Below are 21,051 nucleotides of genomic sequence, written 5' to 3' on the forward strand. Positions count from 1 at the left end.
GCTGCTATCTCATCATCCTGCTGCAATTCTCCCCCCCACTGTTTCTTTGTGGGCTAGCTCCCAGCATCAAAAAGCTCCCTGTGTAAAGCCAGTCCAGAGGGGTGCCTGGCTGGCTCAGTCAGTAGAGCATGTAACTCTTGATCTCAGTGCTATGAGTTCAAGCCCCATGTTGGGTATAACAGTTACTTACAAAACAAAACAAAGCAAAACAAAACAGTCCAGGAATTTGAAGTAGGATCATACGGTGTAAGAATAGAATTGTTCCTCACCGCCTCAGCCAACTGGCTTTGAAATCTGAAGAGCAACTCTCGGTCCCTCGGTATTTTCCTAGAGTTACAGATGTGACCATGTTGTCATTGATGTTCACCATGGAACACGATAGATAGCATCTTTGTCTTCAGCCAGGGGTGTGGCTGGCAGTCCAGCCAATTGTGTTGAGTTGGCCGTAATAGCCACCTTTAGTGTAACCAATAGCTAGCCCATAAACAGGAGACTGTGAAGAGTCTGGCAAATAAAAGAAGAGAACAAAAAAGAGAACTGATGGTTCATTTTATGTGACAACTTGGCTAGTCCATGGAATCCAGATATCTGGTCAAATACTAGTCTAAACGTCACTGTGAAGATACTTTCCAGATGATACTAACATTTAAATCAGTAGACTTTGAGCAAGGCCAATTTCCTTTCTTTGTGTGGGTGGGCCTCATCTAATCCGTTGAAGGCCTTAAGAGACAAAAGACCAAGATTGCCAGAAGAAGAGAGAATTCTGCTAGCAGACTGCTTTTGGACTCAAGCTGCAACATTGCTTTTTCTCTGGGTCTCCAGTCTACCAGCCCACCCTGCAGACTTTGGATTTGCCAGCTTCCACAGTTCTGTGAGCCAATTCCTTAAGTAAATTTCTCTATCTATATACAGATCCTGTTGGTTCTGCTTCTCTGGAGAACCTTGACTAATACAGTAATATAGCACAATTTTGAAAAATCGAGTAAAAGATGGGAGTTTGGGGAGGGGCTTAGAAGAATGTGATTTATTGTGCTCAATCGCAGGGGGTGCAGATGTCTTATGAGCTCTTTTGCCCTTTAATTGGCTGGGGCCATAATGAATTTGTATTCTCCTTGCCGCCCGGGGACTTCTTTAGTCACCACACCTCCATTTTCTTCCTTTTTTCCTAGTTCCATTTAATTTAATTTAAATTCAATTACATGCACCTCCCTAATAAGTTTATAGAAGTGCTGATAAGATTTCATAAAGAGCCACCATTGGGGAACACATGACATAACTTACAAAAACTTTTTGTTGTTGTTTTTGGAAGAAGAACTGGGTGAAGGAAGTGGGCGTTCTAAGAGGAAAGATATGGATCTTGTGTTGCAACCTCTGTACTATTTCCTATTAGAAAGCTTTTCGTTCTTGAGATCTGCCATCCTTAGGTCTAGAATATTCTCGTATTCCATGGGGGGTTTTGAGAATCACATTCCTGAGAGAAATGCGCTTTCCTGATAGTTCCAGGAGCTCTCAGAACAATCCATATGGCTGGAATCTTGAGCACGGTTCGCGATAGTCCCCGGGAGAAATGAAGACCAGAGGAGGACCAGCAGCCAGAGGCAGACACGCTCTCCAGGAGACAAGTGAGCGGGGCTGGAGCTATGTTAGACCAGCCAAGGGTAGCCTCTGCATTAGAGCCTCAGTGACCATCCCAGGAAGAATGAAATGTAAAATCTATCCATTAATTGCAGTCAAAACACATTTCTGGAGTTGGATTTCAGCCACGCCCCCATGACTGTCCATGAGATTCCTAGAGGGGCTGTCCATGTGCTGTGTTAGGTAGGGTCCACAGCAGACTACAACCGTCCTCGGAACTGTTGCTTCCTACCTCCCTGATTGCAACTTCCTAACTTGGAATGTGAGCCGTCTGCCCTAACGCATGGCTTGCAGTCAGGGGTCTCAGTTGCACGTGGCTCACAAAAGCAGATATGCATAATAAATACTTCTATTTTTCGGTAACTGTAATTATTGTTTTGAGTCCCCATCCACATAAATGGGAGAAATTTAACTGCTGCCGATAAAGGATTCCCATCTTTTACTCTGAGGCTCATGCCTAAGCTTGACAGCCCAAGGCCCCATCTCATCCCGGTGGCATCCCGCCTCGGGCACGCTCTGAAACATCTGTCTCTCGTCTGGTCGTTGGTTGTCCTTCTATGCAGCCCTCTATGGAGACACTCGGATTCCTATCCACATGGCCCCGCAGGTGTGGGGCTTTCCCTGATACTTGTGTGCCACTCTGGTCTCTTAGGAGTTATTCTCCTTCCTTCCAAGACATGCTTTCTTTTGCAGAGTGTTTTTGTCTCCTTGTAGCTCTAGCCAGGAAACAGGCCCATTTTATTGGGGATCCCAGAAACCATCTGCAGGATCCCTGGGAACAAGTGAGGAGTTGGGTTTGTAACTTTCCCTTTGAACACTTACCCTCCTCTCAGAGGTTGGGAATGACTGGCTCAAACTCACAAAGAGCATCCTCCCAAGTCCTTTGTCTCTACCATGCATCTTTTGACATCCTTCCTATGAGCGCAGAGTGGGGCAAGGACCAATCCTGAGTGGGGAGGGAATTGCTGAGGGAAAAAGTGGTGTTGCAAAAATATTATATCGCATCACAGTTGAGAGTGGAACCGTGGGAACACAGAGAGTAGGTTGTCTCTAAAGAAAAGTTATCCCAAGAAAACAAGGAAAAAGGGAAAGAACTGAGAGATGGATTGGAACACTAGTTTATCAGAAAACCCGTGACCATTCCTAGCTTTGGACCCTCCCCCTTAGGTTTGCTTGATGGGAATTTTCACGAGTGAGGTATGTTGCTATTTTGCTACTTTATATATAATGATCAAAATATGCCAGATTTCTAACACATAAATGGATTTTGAAACTCAATAAATTTTCTAATACATGAATGAGTGATTGAAAAAGCCATGGACATAACTGGATATATGAAAGCAGCACAGGGTTAGATGAGCAGAAGGAGCTTCACAAACGTTACTATTTGAAAGATTAAAAGTTAATTTCAGGAATTCACAAAAGGAAAACATAAAAATAAATAAATAAAAAATACATAAAAATTAATGTGATATTTTCTTTTGCTCAAGTGGTCGTCAATAATTCTGAGGACAAATATGTACAAATTAGAGAACTTATTTCATTAACAGGTCTCAGCCAGGCACTTAACTACTGAATGTTGACTCAGGGGGAAAAAAAAAGCCAACAAACAAGGCTGCAGAGCTGTGTTCAGGATACTGGACTTTAACTCTCTGACTGCAGATGATACTACTACAGCGAGCTGACCTGCAAGATGGATCTTTGAGATCAAAGGCTACAAATTATGATGTTTGCCTTTTAAGAAGTAAATGCTACTCTGACTTTCTTAGTTTGCACATTTCAACTGGAAGCCACAACATGGATTCATGGTATCTGCCTTGGTTTCTGTTCTTTGCCATTCTCTTCCTGGTTCCTGGCTTGGTAAGGAAACTGTGTTTGGAAAACAATGAGAAAAATTGGGGGCCTATTGCCTGTGTGTTCATGTTTTTGCTTTTTAGGAATTTCAAGATGTGAATGAAATGAGCGGGGCGAGCTGGGGCAGGCAGGGTCACGGGGTGAGAAGCAGCCCCGTCAGAGACAGAGTCAGGGACATGGACATAAAGTTATATATTTCTTTCAGTTTCATTTTGGTGTAACAAGTTTTCTCCTGATAAGGTGGAAAATGTGCAATTTGAAAAGCATTCCATTTTTTACTGCCGAGTGAAATGCATATTACTGTTGCGGTGCCGTAAGACATGAATGGTGGATGTCACAGGCAAAGCCAGAGCTTACGGTTTTGTAGCATGGGGTTTCTCGTCTGCCTCTTTGTCAGGTTAGACCAATCTTTCTACAGTGACAGGTAGTTTGTATCGTAGACCAACCCAAAGTTTTAAACCTAGGGGGTTAAAAACCAAAATGCCTAGGGGGAATTTTAGTTGTGATTTTAAAATAAGCTATTATATTGAGCTGATATTCTATGAACAGGACCTACAACACTGAGAACAAGAGATGCCATTTAAGACACATTATAACTGTAGTTATGAACAAATACTTGATAATTAAAAAACATTTTTTAATGTTTATTTATTTTTAAGAGAGAGAGCATGAGCAGGGGAGGGGCAGAGGGAGAGGGAGACACAGAATCTGAAGCAGAGCTGTTAGCACAGAGCCCGATGCAGGGCTCGAACTCACAAACCATGAGATCATGACCTGAGCCGAAGTCAGACCCTTAACTGACTGAGCCACCCAGGCACCTCTTGATGACTTTTATCATTAGTCACATTAGCATTCCTCTCTGAGTGTGCCTACGTGTGGCTAATGTGTGAGACAAACAGGCACTTCTTAATATCAAGAGGAGTAACTATCCAACCAGTTCATTCCTACTGCTTGCCAAACAGTCCATATGATTCTTGTATTTAGATATGTAAGCTGTATTAACCTATTTTACAGATAGTCTGAGTTTCTGGAAGGTGAACTGACTTGCTGTGAATTGGTGGAACCAAGCATAAAACCCAGACCTGCTGCCTGCCAGTCCCATGAGCTTTCTCACTAGACTCTAGACTTCCCTAAGAAATTTCTCAGGTTTAAGGGGTGCCTGGGTGGCTCAGTCAGTTAAGCATCTGACTTCAGCTCAGGTCATGATTTCACAGTTCGTGGGTTAGAGCCTTGTGTCAGCCTCTGTGCTGACAGCTCAAAGCCTGGAGCCTGATTCAGATTCTGTGTCTCCCTCTTTCTCTCTGCTCCTCCCCTGCTTGTGCTCTCTTTCTCTCTCAGAAATCAATAAACATTTAAAAAAATTAAAAAAAAGAAATTTCTCAGGTTTACTTCATTTTTTCCATTGGGCATATAGTATAGGTTTTTCATTTGGTCACTTGTAGAGAACCTATTTTCAGAAGTGTTTTTTTTTTTTTTATGTTTATTTTTGAGAGAGAGAGAGAGAGACAGAGCAAGAGCGGGGGAGGGACAGAGAGAGAAGGAGACACAGAATCTGAAGCAGGCTCCAGGCTCTGAGCTGTCAGCCCAGAGCCCAATGAGGGGCTCGAACCCACAAACTGTGAGATCATGACCTGAGCCAAAATCAGACGCTTAACCGACTGAGCCACCCAGGCGGTCCTTAGTGTGTGTATGTTTTTTTTAACGTTTATTATATTTTTGAGAGAGAGAGTGCACACACCTGAGCAGGGAAGGGACAGAGTGACAGAGAGAGTCCCAAGCAGGCTCCACGCTGTCAGTGCAGTGCCTCATGTGGAGCTTGAATTCACAAACCATAAGATCATGACCTGAGCTGAAATCAAGAGTTGGACACTTAACTGACTAAGCCATCCAGACGCCCCTTAAGGTTTTTTTTTTAATTGCAAAGTATACCCATTGATTTTTTTTTCTTAACATTTCTCAAACAGTGTCTTGAGAAAAACGTGAAAGTAAACCATGATTGATGAGGTCTTCAATAAAATTTCTTTATAAGGGGTTGTTATAAATTACAATAATATTTCAACAATGGGGATAAATTATTAGGTTTTTCAAACATTGCTCCATGAATCCTTCAGAGAATCATGTTTAAAGTGAACATTTATCTGAGGGCTGGAGTCTTACATGCTGCCTTCTTTTCAATCTGTGAAGTTAGTTCCTTGTTTCTTTCACCTTCAAATCCATACAACAGCCAATTTTATTTTTTACATGAGATAAGAAGACCCTTTCATCCAAAAATTATTTTAGACTCCAAATTAGCTGTCTTAGATATAAGCCAGAAATTATTAATATATTAATATTAAAGAACTCCCCTCCCTCTACAAATTACTAGATATAAATTGGAACCAAGAAGATCTTTTATGTCATGGGTGTCATAATAATGCCTTTTTTTTTTTTTTTATGTGTTTGTTTCTCAGCCAACTCCAGAAAACTTTGGTGAGTCTATTTTGAGTTTTGTTCTAAGTTATAGTAAAAGAAAGTCATGTGGATGATAGAACAACAGGACAGAATAACTTAAGACACATTTAATGCTAGGCACAATGCATAATTACGTATGCATAATTGTATAATTGCATTGAACTTTAGTCAAACACTGGCTTCTTTTGATTTATTGAGAACTGTTTTATTGTTCCTGTTCCAGGGTTCCACATACCCAGCAGAAAAACAGATGGTGACATAGGAAAATCCAAACACAATGACTCACATGAGACATCCCATAAATGCTTGCTGTTACTACTTTTGCTATTTTGCATCAAATCAGGTGGACCCGATGTCCATCCTATTCTGTCGTACCCTTAGAGATTTGGCCCTATTATTTACTCCTTTGCAACTTACAAGAGTAATTCAAATTTAAATTAGGACTTTTGCTTGAGAGTTCCAAGATATGTTACTAGCAAAGGGATATATACAAATGGGTAGATTGGGCTGGTTTGACCAGATTTAAACATTTGCTTCTCATTTAATCTAGTCATCTAGTCTAGTCTTTCAAATTTAGTTTAATATTATACAGAGTGACCAATTTCTTATTCCTGAAGTCATTTGACATTCAAGGGACATGGATAGGACAAAAGCATATATGCAAAAGCCCCATAGCCCCAAGCCTAGCTCATGGGAGGTTCTCAATCAGTCAACCAGTCAATCAATCAATCAATCAATCAATCAATGTATGTTGAATCAGAACCTAGTAGTCACTTACCTGATACAAAGAACTTTCCTTACTTTTAATTTGGTAATTGATAAAGATTGTCGTCTTTCAAAACATAATGCTCAATGTGTTTTTCTCTTTCCTTTAGTTAAAGATGTAGATGGTGGAATCGATCAAGATATATTTGATATCAATGAAGGTTTGTAGATTTTCTTTTTTACATATTTTAGTAAGTAGAGGGTTTGAATCCAATTTGCTAACATGAATTTTTATCTTCCCTCTTAGAATTGGGGCTGGATCTATTTGAGGGAGACATCAGACTTGATGGGGTGAGTTGAAACAAAGCAAGGAAGAATCTTCTATTAACTACTGCGAATTAAAGTACAGAGTATATGAGAATGATTGGACAACATGGGCTTTGTTAAGCCCAACTGTCTCTAGAGATACAATATCATAGAGACAGATGTATTCAATAAATACATTATACCCTGAGGGACTTGCATAATAATGCCTTCATTATCCATTACTCAGATTTCTGTGTGGTTAAAGCCATCGTCACTCACTATGTATGCCTTGATCTTATTGGTCCGATGAATTTTCATTATTGGGACAATATGATGCTTTCATTTTTATTTTCATTTAAGTTTATGTATTTATTTTGAGAGAGAGCACAAGGGAACAGAGGAGGGGCAGAGGGAGAGGAAGAGAGAGAATCCCAAGCAGGTTCCACACTGTCAGCACAGAGCCCCGCACAGGGCTCGAACTCATGAACTGTGAAATCATGACTTGAGCCAAAACCAAGAGGCAGGTGCTTAACCAACTGAGCCACCCAGGTGCCCTGATGTTTTCATTTTTAAATAAAACCTCCCTGATTTAATCTAGTTGAGGCCAAATTAAACTGAATTTTTAAACATATCAATGAATCAGAATTTTTACTGTAAAAGATAGATTTTGTGACTTCTATCCTGACAGCTAAAGATAGTGTTGCCAAGTAAAGATCTTGCCAAATCTATGCATGAAGAGTATATGGCACATGGATGAGCATAGATTACTTACAGGTAGTTCTGCTGGGAACTTCAACTCAAGAAGCAGAGCTGCAGTGTCTCAGGTTTAGTCTTGGGCTTGTTCTTCTATCTGTACTCTTTCCCTCTGGATCTCACCTTGTCCAAGGGCTTTAAACGTCATGTCTATGCTGATGATTCCGAAGGTGTGACTCTTATCCATTCCTTCTCCTGCACTCCAGACTTGTCTATCCAGGTGCCAACTGGTCAGTTCCATTTCCGCATTTATGAGGTGTCTCACATGTAAGGCGTTCTCAACTGGACACCAGTTTCATGCAAACTGCTCCTCCTTGACCTTCGCTCTTGGCAAAGTCATCACCCTACTCCTCTGAATAAGTAAAAAATCCGGGAGTCACCTTTGCTTCTGCTCTTTCTCTCACCCCTCCATCAGATCCATCAGTAAGTTCTGTCATTTCCAATGCAACACATGCCCCAAATAACCCACTTTAATTTGTCTCTCTATTTCAAATATTGCTCCCCTATAATTTTTTTCTCCCTGTCCCTGTCCCCACCCCCCTCCCAGCAACGTAGTCTTTTATTTATTTATTTTTTAAGTTTGTTTATCTTGAGAGAGAGAGCGAGAACACAAGTGGGAAGGGGCAAAGAGGGAGAGAGAGAGAGAGAGAGAGAGAGAGAGAGAGAGGATCCCAAGCAGGCTTCGCACTGTCAATGCAGAGCACAATGTGGGGTTTGATCTCACGAACCATGAGATCATGACCTGAGCCGAAACCGAGAGTCAGATGCTTAACCGACTGAGCCACCCAGGAGCCCCACAAAGTGGTCTTTTAAACCAGCAATGATATCATTTCACTTCCGGGCTTGAAACTCTTCAACAGCTTCCTCCTGCATGTAGAACAATAGCCAAACTTACCCACAGCCTTCAAGACCTTGCATAATTTAACTCCTGCCCACTGTTCTCCCATCTCCTCTCCTTCTTTCTTACTGTGTCTCTTTTCTCTCTTAACTCTTTAGGCTACTGGCCTCAAAACAGACTCAGAACATACCGAGTGTATTTGCCCCTCAGAACTAGCAGCCTTCCTCCATTACCTTTAAATTTATCCTGCTTAAACCTACTTATTTTCTTACATTTTAAATTTCATTTATTTCTAGATTAACTATTCATTGTTCCCTAGGTTTTTGCCTGATTCATTTAATTAACCCTTCACATTTATTTTTGACAGGCACAAGATAGAAATTCCATCATCGGAGAAAAATACAGATGGCCTCATACCATCCCATATGTTCTAGAAGATAGCTTGGGTTAGTATATACCTTGGAGAATCCATAACTGATGTATATTCCTGACAGAATATAATCACAGTATTTTCACGAGTAGGCTCTTATGGGCTTTCAGGATTTATTTGTTGCTTTATGTGGCTATGGACAAATATTTACTTATAAAAATAAGCAAAATGAACAATGAAAAGAACCACAGTGATTTTGTCTGAAATATTTGCTGAATTTTGACCAAGAAAGGGATTAACGCAACCAACATTTATGGAGAGCCTACTTTGTGTTGGCTGCTGGAGACACAAAGATCAGGAAGGTAGTCTTTATCTGAAAGCAGCCGTTTCCTCTATGGTCAGGTTTTTACGTATGAGTTGAAAACAAAAACAACCAGGGGCTCCTGGGTGGCTCGGCCAGCTGAGTGTCCGACTTCAGCTCAGGTCACGATCTTACAGTTTGTAGGTTACAGCCTTGCATCGGGCTTGCTGCTGTCGGTGCAGAGCCCGCTTCGGATCCTCTGCCCCTTCGCCCACAATGCTCCCTCGCTGGCTCTCTCTCAAAAATGAACAAACATTACATTAAAAAAAAACCCAAAATAAGCAAACATAAAACAACCAAACAAAACTTAGGGACTGGCATTGGTTTGCCAAAATTTTGTTTTGCCAAGCGAGGAACTTACCCAACAATAAGAACCCACTATCTTTATCATCATCTTTTCATAACATAAATAATATTTTAACACTAAAAAGTCAGAAGAATCCAATCCAAAACAAAAGACAGTATAGAAGAAATTTAATTGCAAAGGAAAACTCTAAATGTGGTCCTCATTTTATTTACAGTTTCAGTTGCCAGAATCATTTTAGCAACTGTTGTTTGGGAAACTCTTCTTTTCTTTTCTTTTTTTTAAGTTTATTTATTTATTTGGGGAGGGAGGGAGAGAGAGAGAAAGAGAGAGAGAGGGAGAGCGAGCACACAAGCAGGAAGGAGCAGAGAGAGAGAATCCCAAGCAGGCTCTGAGCTGTCGGCTCAGAGCCCAACGTGGGGCTCAGTCTCACAACTGTGAGATCATGACCTAAGCCAAATCAAGAGTCAGATGCTTAGCCAAATGAGCCACTGAGGTGCCCCTGGAAAGTTTTCTTAAACTTCATACATTTCAGTGGAGAATCAGATCGGCCAAAAGTTAATTACAATAGAACGGGATACATATTTTGCTTAATGACATGTTGAAAAGCTGTGGGAGCGCATTGCAGGGGCATGTGACTCAGCCTAGATGTAAAGGCATCAGGGGGCAGGTGACACTACGTAGCAGGGCCACCAGGACATTTATGCAAGTTGTACATGGTACATAGGCGCCTGGGAAGGGGGAAGTGGGACTGAAATCAGGTTTGCATTTCGTTCATCAAGAGGCATTTGTTTCTTTGCATGAAGTGCTATTTACTACCTGCCACGTCAAGACTTGCAGCATCTGCCCAGACGAAGTGCTCCTTTGTAATAATCCGCAGAAAGGCATCATGCGGGCCAGCATGGCTTCTGACAGCAAGGGAAGGGTGCTCCAGGCAGATGGACCACTATGCGCAAGGGCATGGGGAAAGGGTGAACCCTTAACTGGAATTTTGGTTGGAAATGGGGAGTTAGTGAGGTTGAATCTAGTTTGGAAAGACTTGAGTGTTTCCCACATTAAAGAACTTGGTGTGCATACTGATGGTGACATGGAATCTCCAGAAGTTTTAATGTGGGTGTGAGATTGTGATCAAGCTAGTTGCCGTAGAGAAGATGTATCATTAGTGGGGGGGAAAAAAAGGAAAAGAGATCAGATAAGGAATCTATAGAAGAAATTCAGGGAAGGATTGAGAGTTTCTGAACCAAGTCTCTCTCAGCGAGGATAGACAAGAACGGACAATTCTAAGACAGCCTTAGGAGGCAATTGTTAGATTTAGTGATTGACTGCAAGAAAAGGGATCGAGGTAAAGAGATGCTGGTGCCCAGGATTCAGTCTTAGGCAACTGAGTGCATGGTAGTGCCTGTAACAAGAACAGGGAATATGTCTGAAAGAGGGTGAGATACAGAAGTTTGGTGGAAATTGACATGCAGAGTTCGAAATGTATCAGGTCCACTGTGGTGGAGAGATCATATGAAGTATTGGTGTACAGCCTAATCATTCAGGATAGAGAAAGATTTGGGTGTTCTTAGGTTGTGGGAGGTGGTTGAAGCCACTGGTGTGATGAGCCCCTTGCACTGGTGCGATGAGCCCCGCATATAACACGTACTCCTTAGATAGATGGAGTGTATTGAATGGCCCAAGAAGATTGTATTGAGCAGGAAGATGGCCAAGATTGGAATTCAGCTTGGGAGAACAACTTTCTGGAATTGATATAGACGGAGGATCTGTTAGAAGTGACTGAGAAGGGAGGACTGGCCAGAAACATAGATGAAAAACCAAGAGGAGGTAGAAAAAGCCAAGGCCAGAGGTGGGATTAGAAACTATAATGTGGAAGGGAAAGATAGTCACTGACTTTAGGAATGGGGGGGAAATCTGAATGCCTTTAAATATTTATAATATTTTTTGGTCTTAATATTTTGATTAAAAATATAAAAATTCTTTTATTTTCAAATTATTTATAAAAATTAGAAAAATTGTTCTCCTAAGGTGTTCTATGAAATACCAGTGAGCTTTAAATTTCATTGTATCTCTTGGCTACTTTTGCCCTGAATTTTAACCAAAGCTATTGTAACTTTATGAGCTTTATGTACCTGTTTTAACACATTATAAAACAACATAGTGAATGCCTTGAGGCCCAGAGCTATTTTTCATCTTGCAAATCTGAGGATTAGCATAGTCTCTGACATTTTATAGGCAGTTAATACATATTTTTAAAACTAAATTGATAAACTGGGGTGACTGGCTAGCTCAGTTGGTAGAACATGTGACTTTTTTTTTTTAATGTTTATTTATTTTTGAGAGAGACAGAGTGTGAGTGGGAGAAGGGCAGAGAGAGAGGGAGGGAGACACAGAATCTGAAACAGGCTTCAGGCTCTGAGCTGTCAGCACAGAGCCTGATGCAGGGCTCAAACTCGGGAATGGTGAGATCATGATCTAGGCTGAAGTCAGTCGCTTAACCAACTGAGCCACCCAGCTTCTTTGAGCATGTGACTCTTGATCTGAAGGATGTGAGTTTGAGCCCCACGGTGGGCATAGAGTTTACTAAAAAAAAATACATATATATAAAAATAAATTGATAAACATATACGAATCAAACATGTCAGGTAAAAAATTCAGTCCACATCTTACTATCCAAACTGTGTACATTTTTATATGGGTATAACTACAGTGTTTTAAAATTTTTTTAGAGGCACTGGGTGACTCAGCTAAGCGTCTGACTTCAGCTCAGGCCACGGTCTCATGGTGTGTGGGTTTGAGCCCTGTATCAGGCTCCGCACTGACTATGCAGAATGGGATTCTCTCTCTCTCCCTCTCTTTCTGCCCCTCCAACTTCTCTCTCAAAATAAATAAACTTAAAAAATTGTTAAGTTGTTTTGCTTCATTTTTTATTCTATTTATTTACTTATTTATTTATTTAAGAGTAAACTCTATGCCCAACTTGGGGCGTGAACTCATGACCCAGAGATCAAGTCACATGCTCCACCGACTGAACCAGCCAGGAGCCCCCGTTTTAAATTTTTTAATCTGCTTTTTTCACTTGATATTACAGCATTATTTTGTGCTAGTTTTATAACATGATTAAACCCCAAATTTTTAGGTCATTTTTTAAATTCCATTATTTTGATTCTTTCTCATTTGGAAAATACTTTACCCCTGTTTAATATTGTAGCATTGAACTTACTCTTTATGCTTAAAGTGAGAAGAGGATTTCCTCATATTTCTGAAATTTATACCATCTTGAAATGACTCTGACTGAGGAAATCACTAAGCAAAGCCACCCTTACAGGTAGCAAAAGTAAATACCTATGAAGGGTTAGTAAATACCTATGAAGGGTTTACTGGAAGTGACTTTGGGCTCTCCAGAAGTCGCTCTTAACCAACATATTCAATTCTGCTTTAGTCTTTTTGCTTACATTCCGGGTGTTACCTGGCTGTTAGATGCAGCTTTTCTGGAAGGGGTGACTCTTGAGGCAGCCATGGATAGCTTCCTGTGAATAAGTGATCATTCCTTGCCTGGGTGTCAGACTTGACGTGTGTGGGGCAGGTAGAGAGCAGACAGGGTAAAAGGAGGGGGGATGGAAATGAAAATCAAGGTGCTAGAAACCTGAAAGGGCTAAAGAGAAAAATAATCCTGAGCAGCTGCTTGCTTAATTCCAAGGCTTATCTAGGACCTGCTTTAGCCTTCAGAGCCTGGGGATTTAAATAACATGATCCCGGGGTGGGGGTGGGGGTGGGGGGCTCCTGCATCTATGAGTCAAAGATAATTAGCCTTTGGTAATGAAGGCACACAGTAAATGAAGAGCTTATCTTGGTAGAGGGCTATATCCCTTTCACAAAACTTTCACATATGTTTCCTTATTTGACTCTCAATTCAATGAAGGGTAAAAACTATCCTTGTGGGGCGCCTGGGTGGCTCAGTCGGTTAAGCATCCGACTTCGGCTCAGGTCATGATCTAATGGTCTGTGAGTTTGAGCCCTGCGTCGGTCTCTGTGCTGACAGCTCAGAGCCTGGAGCCTGCTTCGGATTCTGTGTCTGCCTCTCTCTGCCCCTTCCTGACTCCGCTCTGTCACTCTCTGTCTCTCAAAGATAAAAAAAAAAAAAAAATTAGGGGCGCCTGGGTGGCGCAGTCGGTTAAGCGTCCGACTTCAGCCAGGTCACGATCTCGCGGTCCGGGAGTTCGAGCCCCGCGTCGGGCTCTGGGCTGATGGCTCAGAGCCTGGAGCCTGTTTCCGATTCTGTGTCTCCCTCTGTCTCTGCCCCTCCCCCGTTCATGCTCTGTCTCTCTCTGTCCCAAAAATAAATAAACGTTGAAAAAAAAAATTAAAAAAAAAAAAATTAAAAAAAAAAAAAGCTATCCTCATTAAACTTTGATAAAAGGCCTAGACCTGCATGCTCCTTCTACAGTCTGTCCTTAAAACAGGCTTGTGGTGGTGGGTATCATCATGTCTTATTGTAAGGAAGCGTTAGATTTGAGATAAGAATGCAAACATGATATTTATAGTACAGAAAATCCAGAAACACTTTAAATATCTGACAATAGGAAGTTACTTGTATATGTTACAGCCATATAAGGTAGCCATTAAAATGATAAAAAGAACACTTGATAAAGCTTTTAATGATACCCTATTTAGTGAAACACATAGTTTATAAAATATGTAGACTGATTTGTATTTTCTAAAAAATATGTGTATATTGTGAGCATATAACATACGAGCAAGAAGCTTGATGAGCGTGGCTGATTATTTCTGAAGTGATAAGATTTTATAATTTCCTTCTTTTTGTTTATCTGCATTTTCTAACTTACTTGCAATGAACATGTTTTATTTGTGTGGTATTATAAAAGGTGGAATTCTGGGTGCCTCATATAAACTCATATGGATTTTAGGGCCCCCTATGTGAGTCCTGTTCTTGATCCTCACCGAAACAGAGGACCTTCCTACTAATTGTTTTCAAAAGTGCAATGGTCATGTAAGAAGGGAGGAAGGACATGAACATTCGATAAATGTTCATTTTACTTGGAACTGCCCCTCTGCTTTCTCCTACCCTCACATTATCTCCTGAAAAGTTGATTTTATTTTATTAAAAAAATTTTTTTTAATGTTTATTTTATTTTATTTTTTATTTTTGAGACAGAGAGAGAGAGAGCATGAACAGGGGAGGGTCAGAGAAAGAGGGAGACGCAGAATCTGAAACAGGCTCCGGGCTCTGAGCTGTCAGCACAGAGCCTGACGTGGGGCTCGAACTCATGAACCGCAAGGTCATGACCTGATATGAAGTCGGCCGCCTAACCGACACCCCTTATTTTATTTTATTTTTAAGTTTATTTATTTATTTTGAGAGAGACAGAGACAGCGTGAGTCGGGGCGGGGCAGAGAGAGAGAGAGAGAAAATCCCAAGCAGGCTCCACACTGCCAGCTGCCATCACAGAGCCCAATGTGGGGCTTGAATTCACTAACCTTAAGATCATGACCTGAGCTGAAACCAACAGTCCAACACCTAACTGGCTGAGTCTGATGCTTAACTTTGCGCCTGCAAAGTTGATTTTATTTCCCCACTTAGCTGATAATTTTAGAAAACTCTGAAGGTGAATTGAATTGGCAAAGGTTACGCATCAAAAGTGATGAGGATGGGAAAGAACTTAGGCGTCTCTGGCTCAGAGTCCAACTGCTTTCCACTTGGCCACACTGTCTCCCACTTCCCAGGAACCACCATCCTTCCCAGGAACCCCTTCCTCCGGGGTTGCCCTCCAAGCTTCTTTTCCTGAATGTCTTTGTTGCTTTCATGCCTCTGCCTTTTTTGAAACAACGGTTAACTCTAATTTGGGTCCTGAACTCACTTGAGAATCTTATGAACAGTTTCCCCAGGAAATGCACTTTGCAGATATAGGTATAGACAGCTACAGATGAGATATAAATACATAGGTGATATATAGATGATATAGATACAGAATAGATACAGATGATAGAAGTACAGATATGGATGCTGCACCTACCATTCTGGAATATTCCTGGACTCCCATCTCAAGGTCCTCAAATTACAAGCTCTGCTGTGAGGCTTTAAATACATACTGTAGCTTCTCAGATGAAGCATGTGACAGTGATGGTTCACTCTGGCTGCCTGTGATCCAAGGTGTTTGTGCTCTGAGGTAAAGGTATGGTTTTTGTTGTTGTTGTTCAGTAACGCACCTCTAGTGGTTCCAAAGAAACAAATATGGGGCAAAATCAAGGATCTGAAGAAGAACCAAATACTTGCATATGATACATACTTAATTGGGACTGAATACTAAATTTGGTAAAAATAAAACACTAAACATTCAGGAAGGGACTAACTCATGATAAACAATGTAATGCATAGCCCATTTCCATGGTGAATTGTTTAACGGTGATAATGTTAATAAGTGTATTTTTTGTTGGTTTTCTTCCTTCAGAAATGAATGCTAAGGGAGTTATCCTTAACGCATTTGAACGCTATCGCCTAAAAACATGCATTGACTTCAAGCCTTGGACTGGAGAAGCTAACTATATATCAGTGTTCAAGGGCAGTGGGTAAGGTGGAAAGTTTGTCTTCTAAGGGTTCAAATGCCAACCATCGCAGGTATGGCCTGTCACAACAATTGCCCTAGTCCCTGACCTTGAGGGTGGGTGGGGGCTTCCTTAGCTGTTTGCTGGAGCGTAAAAGACAAACTACATCTAGTTTCTCTAGCCATAAAAATAATATTTTCACACATGCAACCAGACTACCCACATTAAGGCAAGGAGGGTGGGATTGCATGCCATCCAGCCCATAACTTAAGGAACTTCAACCATTTGTAGTTTACATAGTTTTTATTTCCCTCTTTCAGTAAAACGCGTGTACACACGTGTATTTCAATTTATTTTCTTTTTCTTTCTCTTTCTCTTTTTTAAAAAGCTTTGGATATTTTTTATTTGATTGTGTAATTCAAAACATGTAGCACTAAATTGTGCCAGGCATTATTTTAAGAGTTTTATAAGTATTAACTAATTTAGTCTTCAGAGCTAACCTGCAACATAGGTTCTGGTTTTCTCTCCCATTTTACAGATGAAGAAATGGACTCAGCCAGAGGAATGGCTAAGTCCTGAGTCCATGCTCTCTCTTTTTTTTTTTAATATAATTTATTGTCAAGTTAGCTAACATGCATTGTATATAGTGTGCTCTTGGTTTTGGGGGTAGATTTCCCGTATTTCAATTTATTTTAACCTAACTACACTTACTGCTTGAGTTACACTGAGTATTATTTGCCTGGGGCTTGGCAATTCGATGTGGTTGCTACACCTACAAAACTTTATGAGTGGTCATCAACATACCAAGGACCATGTGAAAAACTTGGACATTTCTAGAAAAAAATCAGGACTCGGTTGATCGGGGGATGCCTTGCTCCCGTGTAATATTTGGTGGCAGGACCAGTTCTCCAAAAATCATGTGATCTGTGAGGTTATGAGAGGGAGGCAGTGTCCTGATAAAAGAGTGAAGGATGTAGGTGGGTTAAAGGAGAGGACCGGGCACTGGGGATTGTGCCCCGAGGCCTCAGCCTGCATGGTGAGAACACCCTCTCCCCCTGTCCCGTGAACTCTCCTGTAAGCTGCTGGTCTTCAGTGGGCAACATGCATGTTGGGAAGCAAGAACTCTCCATCGGGGAGAATTGTGACAGAATAGCGACAGTTCAACACGAGTTCCTCCACGCCCTGGGGTTCTGGCATGAGCAGTCTCGTTCCGATCGGGATGACTACGTCATGATAATGTGGGACAGGATTCTGTCAGGTACATTTCTTTTGTTTTCTTACATTTTGGGCCACAAACTGAATTTCTAAGCATGTGCTATCTCCTGCCGACCGTTAATAATGGGAAAACTGAAGTGATGCTTTACTTCACGTGCATGAGTTCACGTGCCTGAAGGTTGTTGGGGCACTGATACACCAGACCCCTGGTGCATTGGAGCTGGACGGGATCTAAGAAGCTGGTGTTTCCCAAAACACATTTTAGGGAGTGCTGTCCCACAAAATGCTCCCAGATGTGTGCGGAAAGAGATCCGCAGTCCAATTAGTTTGGGAAATCCTAGGTTAAAATACATTAAACTTGAGTTACTGATACCGCTTTACTGTTCAGAGTCTCCATTAGAGTAACACATATTGTAAATCTCCAAATAAGAAGCATTTCCCGAACTGACTTGATCATCGCCTTTTTTTTTTTTTTTTTTTTGAGTATTTGTGTTTGTTGTTCTATGGAGCCCATACTGGGAAACACTGCAGCAATTGATGAGCCGGAACTTTTTGGGACTTTCTATTCCAAGTCAGAAATGTCTTAATAACATTGTACAACTGAAGCTCGTGTTTTCCACAAGGACGCTTAGTGTCCCCATCTGTCCTGCCTGCAGAGGGTACGGTGGAGGGAGTGGTATTGCTGTCCTATGAGGCATTGTGGGGGCTGCTCGGTACTGAGACCCCTGAACATCACAGCTCAGTGATATTGCTGTCTGGTGATCTCAACCGGGGTAAGGCACAGCAGCGGACTACAAGATTTCTGGAGCAAGACAAGTGCTTAGCTTCAATCCATCATCTCACTCTTTAAGATTCCCTGGGTCTTACTTTGACAGAAACTTCTGTCCAGATTTGATAACACATCTATAAGCTTTGGAGATCAGTTCCACCTCACTGTTTCCCCTAAATCATCCCATTTCAAGTTGCAACCAGACGCTCATCAGTGTGATGCTAAACAACCAGGTATCTTCTCTGAATGTATTCGTTTTAAAAACTTGCACACGTGTTCCAGTAACCGTGAAATCCCTGAGTACGTCAGTTCTTTCTAAGGACTCCTGCCTGTATTATCATTCCGAGGTCCCTTCCCACCACACTTCCCAACGTCCTCTTACCTCCACCTCCATCTGCTTTGGGTGCCCCCACCCTCCCACGAGCACCTGCCAATGACCTTGACTGTGTCGATAACACCTTTTAGAATCTACCTTTCTAATAGAAGCTCTTAGAGCCTTACACTAAATGCTAATGTCCAATCTTGGGCAGTGATGGAAGCCTAGAGTAAGATAAGCTAAATTTTGTGAACATCGAGTAATTAAAGATCTTTTTAAATTTAACATTTAGGCAGAGAGCACAATTTTAACACCTACGATGACCAAGAATCAGACTCCTTGAATGTTCCCTATGATTACACGTCAGTAATGCACTACAGTAAGACGGCTTTCCAAAATGGAACAGAACCAACAATTGTAACACGAATCTCAGACTTCATGGATGTGATCGGCCAGCGAATGGATTTCAGCGACTATGATCTCTTAAAGTTGAATCGACTGTATAATTGCTGTATGTGGCAGGTTCTTTGAAATGTTTTCTGTGTCTCTCTGCCATGGAGGGGAAAATGACGTGCCGTGCCATTTTGCCGAGCATTGCTGGCTTTTCTGCAATTATGGTTAGATAATTGATAATTATAGTTTTTTTTTTTAAATTTTTTTTTCAACGTTTATTTATTTTTGGGACAGAGAGAGACAGAGCATGAACGGGGAAGGGGCAGAGAGAGAGGGAGACACAGAATTGGAAACAGGCTCCAGGCTCTGAGCCATCAGCCCAGAGCCTGACGCGGGGCTCGAACTCACGGACCGCAAGATCGTGACCTGGCTGAAGTCGGACGCTTAACCAACTGCGCCACCCAGGCGCCCCGATAATTATAGTTTTTATAGTTGACGTTTGATATTAAAAAAAATAACAAACGTATAAACACCCAAATCCCAATCCATACCTGGGAAGCAATATTTTTCTTCTTAGAAGTTCTGGCCTTTAGCTCTACAAACAAATTGGGTCCTATAGTAACATGCCCCATGTTGATTTTTAAAGAAGGAGCCATCATATCAATGGGATTTTATAATCTGGGTTGCTGTTTAATAATCTGGGTAACGAGAAGAGTGTAGACTCACGTTCCAGAATCAGCGAGGTGTTCCCTTTAACGCGATCCTGGCATTCCCAGTACTTCCATGACAGTTTTTATTACCTGGATTATCATGTTGTAGGAGTGTCGATAACTGTGTGTGTGTGTGTGTGTGTGTGTGTGTGTGTGTGTGTGGTTTGTTTGTTTGTTTGTTTGTTTTTGCTTTTGTAGCCTCTTCCTTGAGCTTTCTGGACTCGTGCAACTTTGAACTGGAAAACGTGTGCGGTATGATTCAAAGTTCAGGTGATAGTGCTGACTGGCAACGGACTTCCCAGGTCCCCAGGGGCCCAGAGAGCGATCACTCCAACATGGGCCAGTGCAAAGGTAACATGAGTGAGATACTTCTAGATTTTACACTTGGTGGCTCCAGTCTTTTCCTTGGCCATGAAAGACTGGGATTTTGTCTCTAATTTCTATCTGAACTATTAATGATAACCCATTCAGTTGCTACTAAGGAAACAGTTCTGTGCCTTGTAAGGACATGGTTCATTTCTTTGCTTTTACTCTCTGACTTGTCTTTCTGTGAGTCAGAATTGGGCTCTGTGAAGCCTCTCTACCTATACGTGCCCACAGCAGGAGGGGACAGTATCTCCCGGAAAGACTCTTATCTACAGGGCAGTGGGGTGGTTTTCTCAAAGCTTGCCAGATACAAGACACTTTGCAGTCAACGGCACAATGTTGTGAATTAATCACTTTCAGAATTCCAGCTGGTTGTGATTACATGCTCCTGTTACAAGAATCCTTACAATGAAGAGTCAAAGTACAATTGATTTAATTTTTGTCAGATGAGTATCCTTTTCCATAATAATTTTGTTTTAAATTAAATAGTCATTTATTTGGCTACAAGTACTCAATTTTTATTTATTTGCTCACTTCTGGCAATAAAGATGTAAAACTAGACTTCAAAACTTAGGGTCATTGCATGAGAGCTCAGCCAGTCTAGGCAGTGGTTGAGGTCCCTAACAGCAAAAAGTGTTTTTCTTTTTCTTTTTCTTTTTCTTTCGTGGAGGATGGTGGGGTGGGGTGGGGGGGACGGCAGAGAAGACAGATGTTAAGGGTACAAACTTGCAATCAGTAATAATAAGCCCTGGAAATCTAATGCACAGTGTAGTGACTATAGACAGGAATATTATATGCTAATCATCAAACTTATTAACAACTAGAACTTAATTATTCTTACAACAAAAAAGGGATAATAATTATGTAACATGTTAGGGGTTGTTAATTATTGCTACAGTAGCAGTCATATTATAATATATAAATGTGTCAAATTAACATCTTGTACACCTTAAATTTGCACCATGCTATATGTCAAATATATATCAATAAAAATACAATTTTCTTTTAAAATGCAGATTAGGGGGCACTTGGGTGGCTCAGTAGGTTAAGTGTCTGACTCTTGATTTCAGCTCAGGTTGTGATCTCACCATTTGTGGGATCAAGCCCTGCATTGGGCTCTACTCTGACAGCATGAGCCTGCTTG

The 21,051-nt window shown here is 41.3% G+C and overlaps 1 protein-coding gene across 1 annotated transcript in view; it reads left to right on the forward strand.

Annotated features, from left to right (window-relative positions):
• The first annotated feature begins 567 nt into the window (after positions 1 to 567).
• Positions 568 to 21,051, forward strand: part of MEP1B (meprin A subunit beta) — a 31,232-nt gene continuing 10,748 nt past the window's right edge. Inside the window, exons 1-10 of the mRNA XM_086682694.1 lie at positions 568 to 871; positions 1,504 to 3,495; positions 5,940 to 5,958; positions 6,816 to 6,866; positions 6,953 to 6,996; positions 8,910 to 8,988; positions 16,045 to 16,162; positions 17,218 to 17,396; positions 18,731 to 18,949; positions 19,740 to 19,892. Of these exons, the coding sequence (XP_086538820.1) occupies positions 3,298 to 3,495; positions 5,940 to 5,958; positions 6,816 to 6,866; positions 6,953 to 6,996; positions 8,910 to 8,988; positions 16,045 to 16,162; positions 17,218 to 17,396; positions 18,731 to 18,949; positions 19,740 to 19,892 (1,060 nt within the window). The 5' untranslated portion in view covers positions 568 to 871; positions 1,504 to 3,297. The remainder of the gene's footprint in view (positions 872 to 1,503; positions 3,496 to 5,939; positions 5,959 to 6,815; positions 6,867 to 6,952; positions 6,997 to 8,909; positions 8,989 to 16,044; positions 16,163 to 17,217; positions 17,397 to 18,730; positions 18,950 to 19,739; positions 19,893 to 21,051) is intronic.

This window comes from Puma concolor, chromosome D3, assembly GCF_028749965.1.
Source record: "Puma concolor isolate L17-30 chromosome D3, mPumCon1.1.hap2, whole genome shotgun sequence".
NCBI lineage: Eukaryota > Metazoa > Chordata > Mammalia > Carnivora > Felidae > Puma > Puma concolor.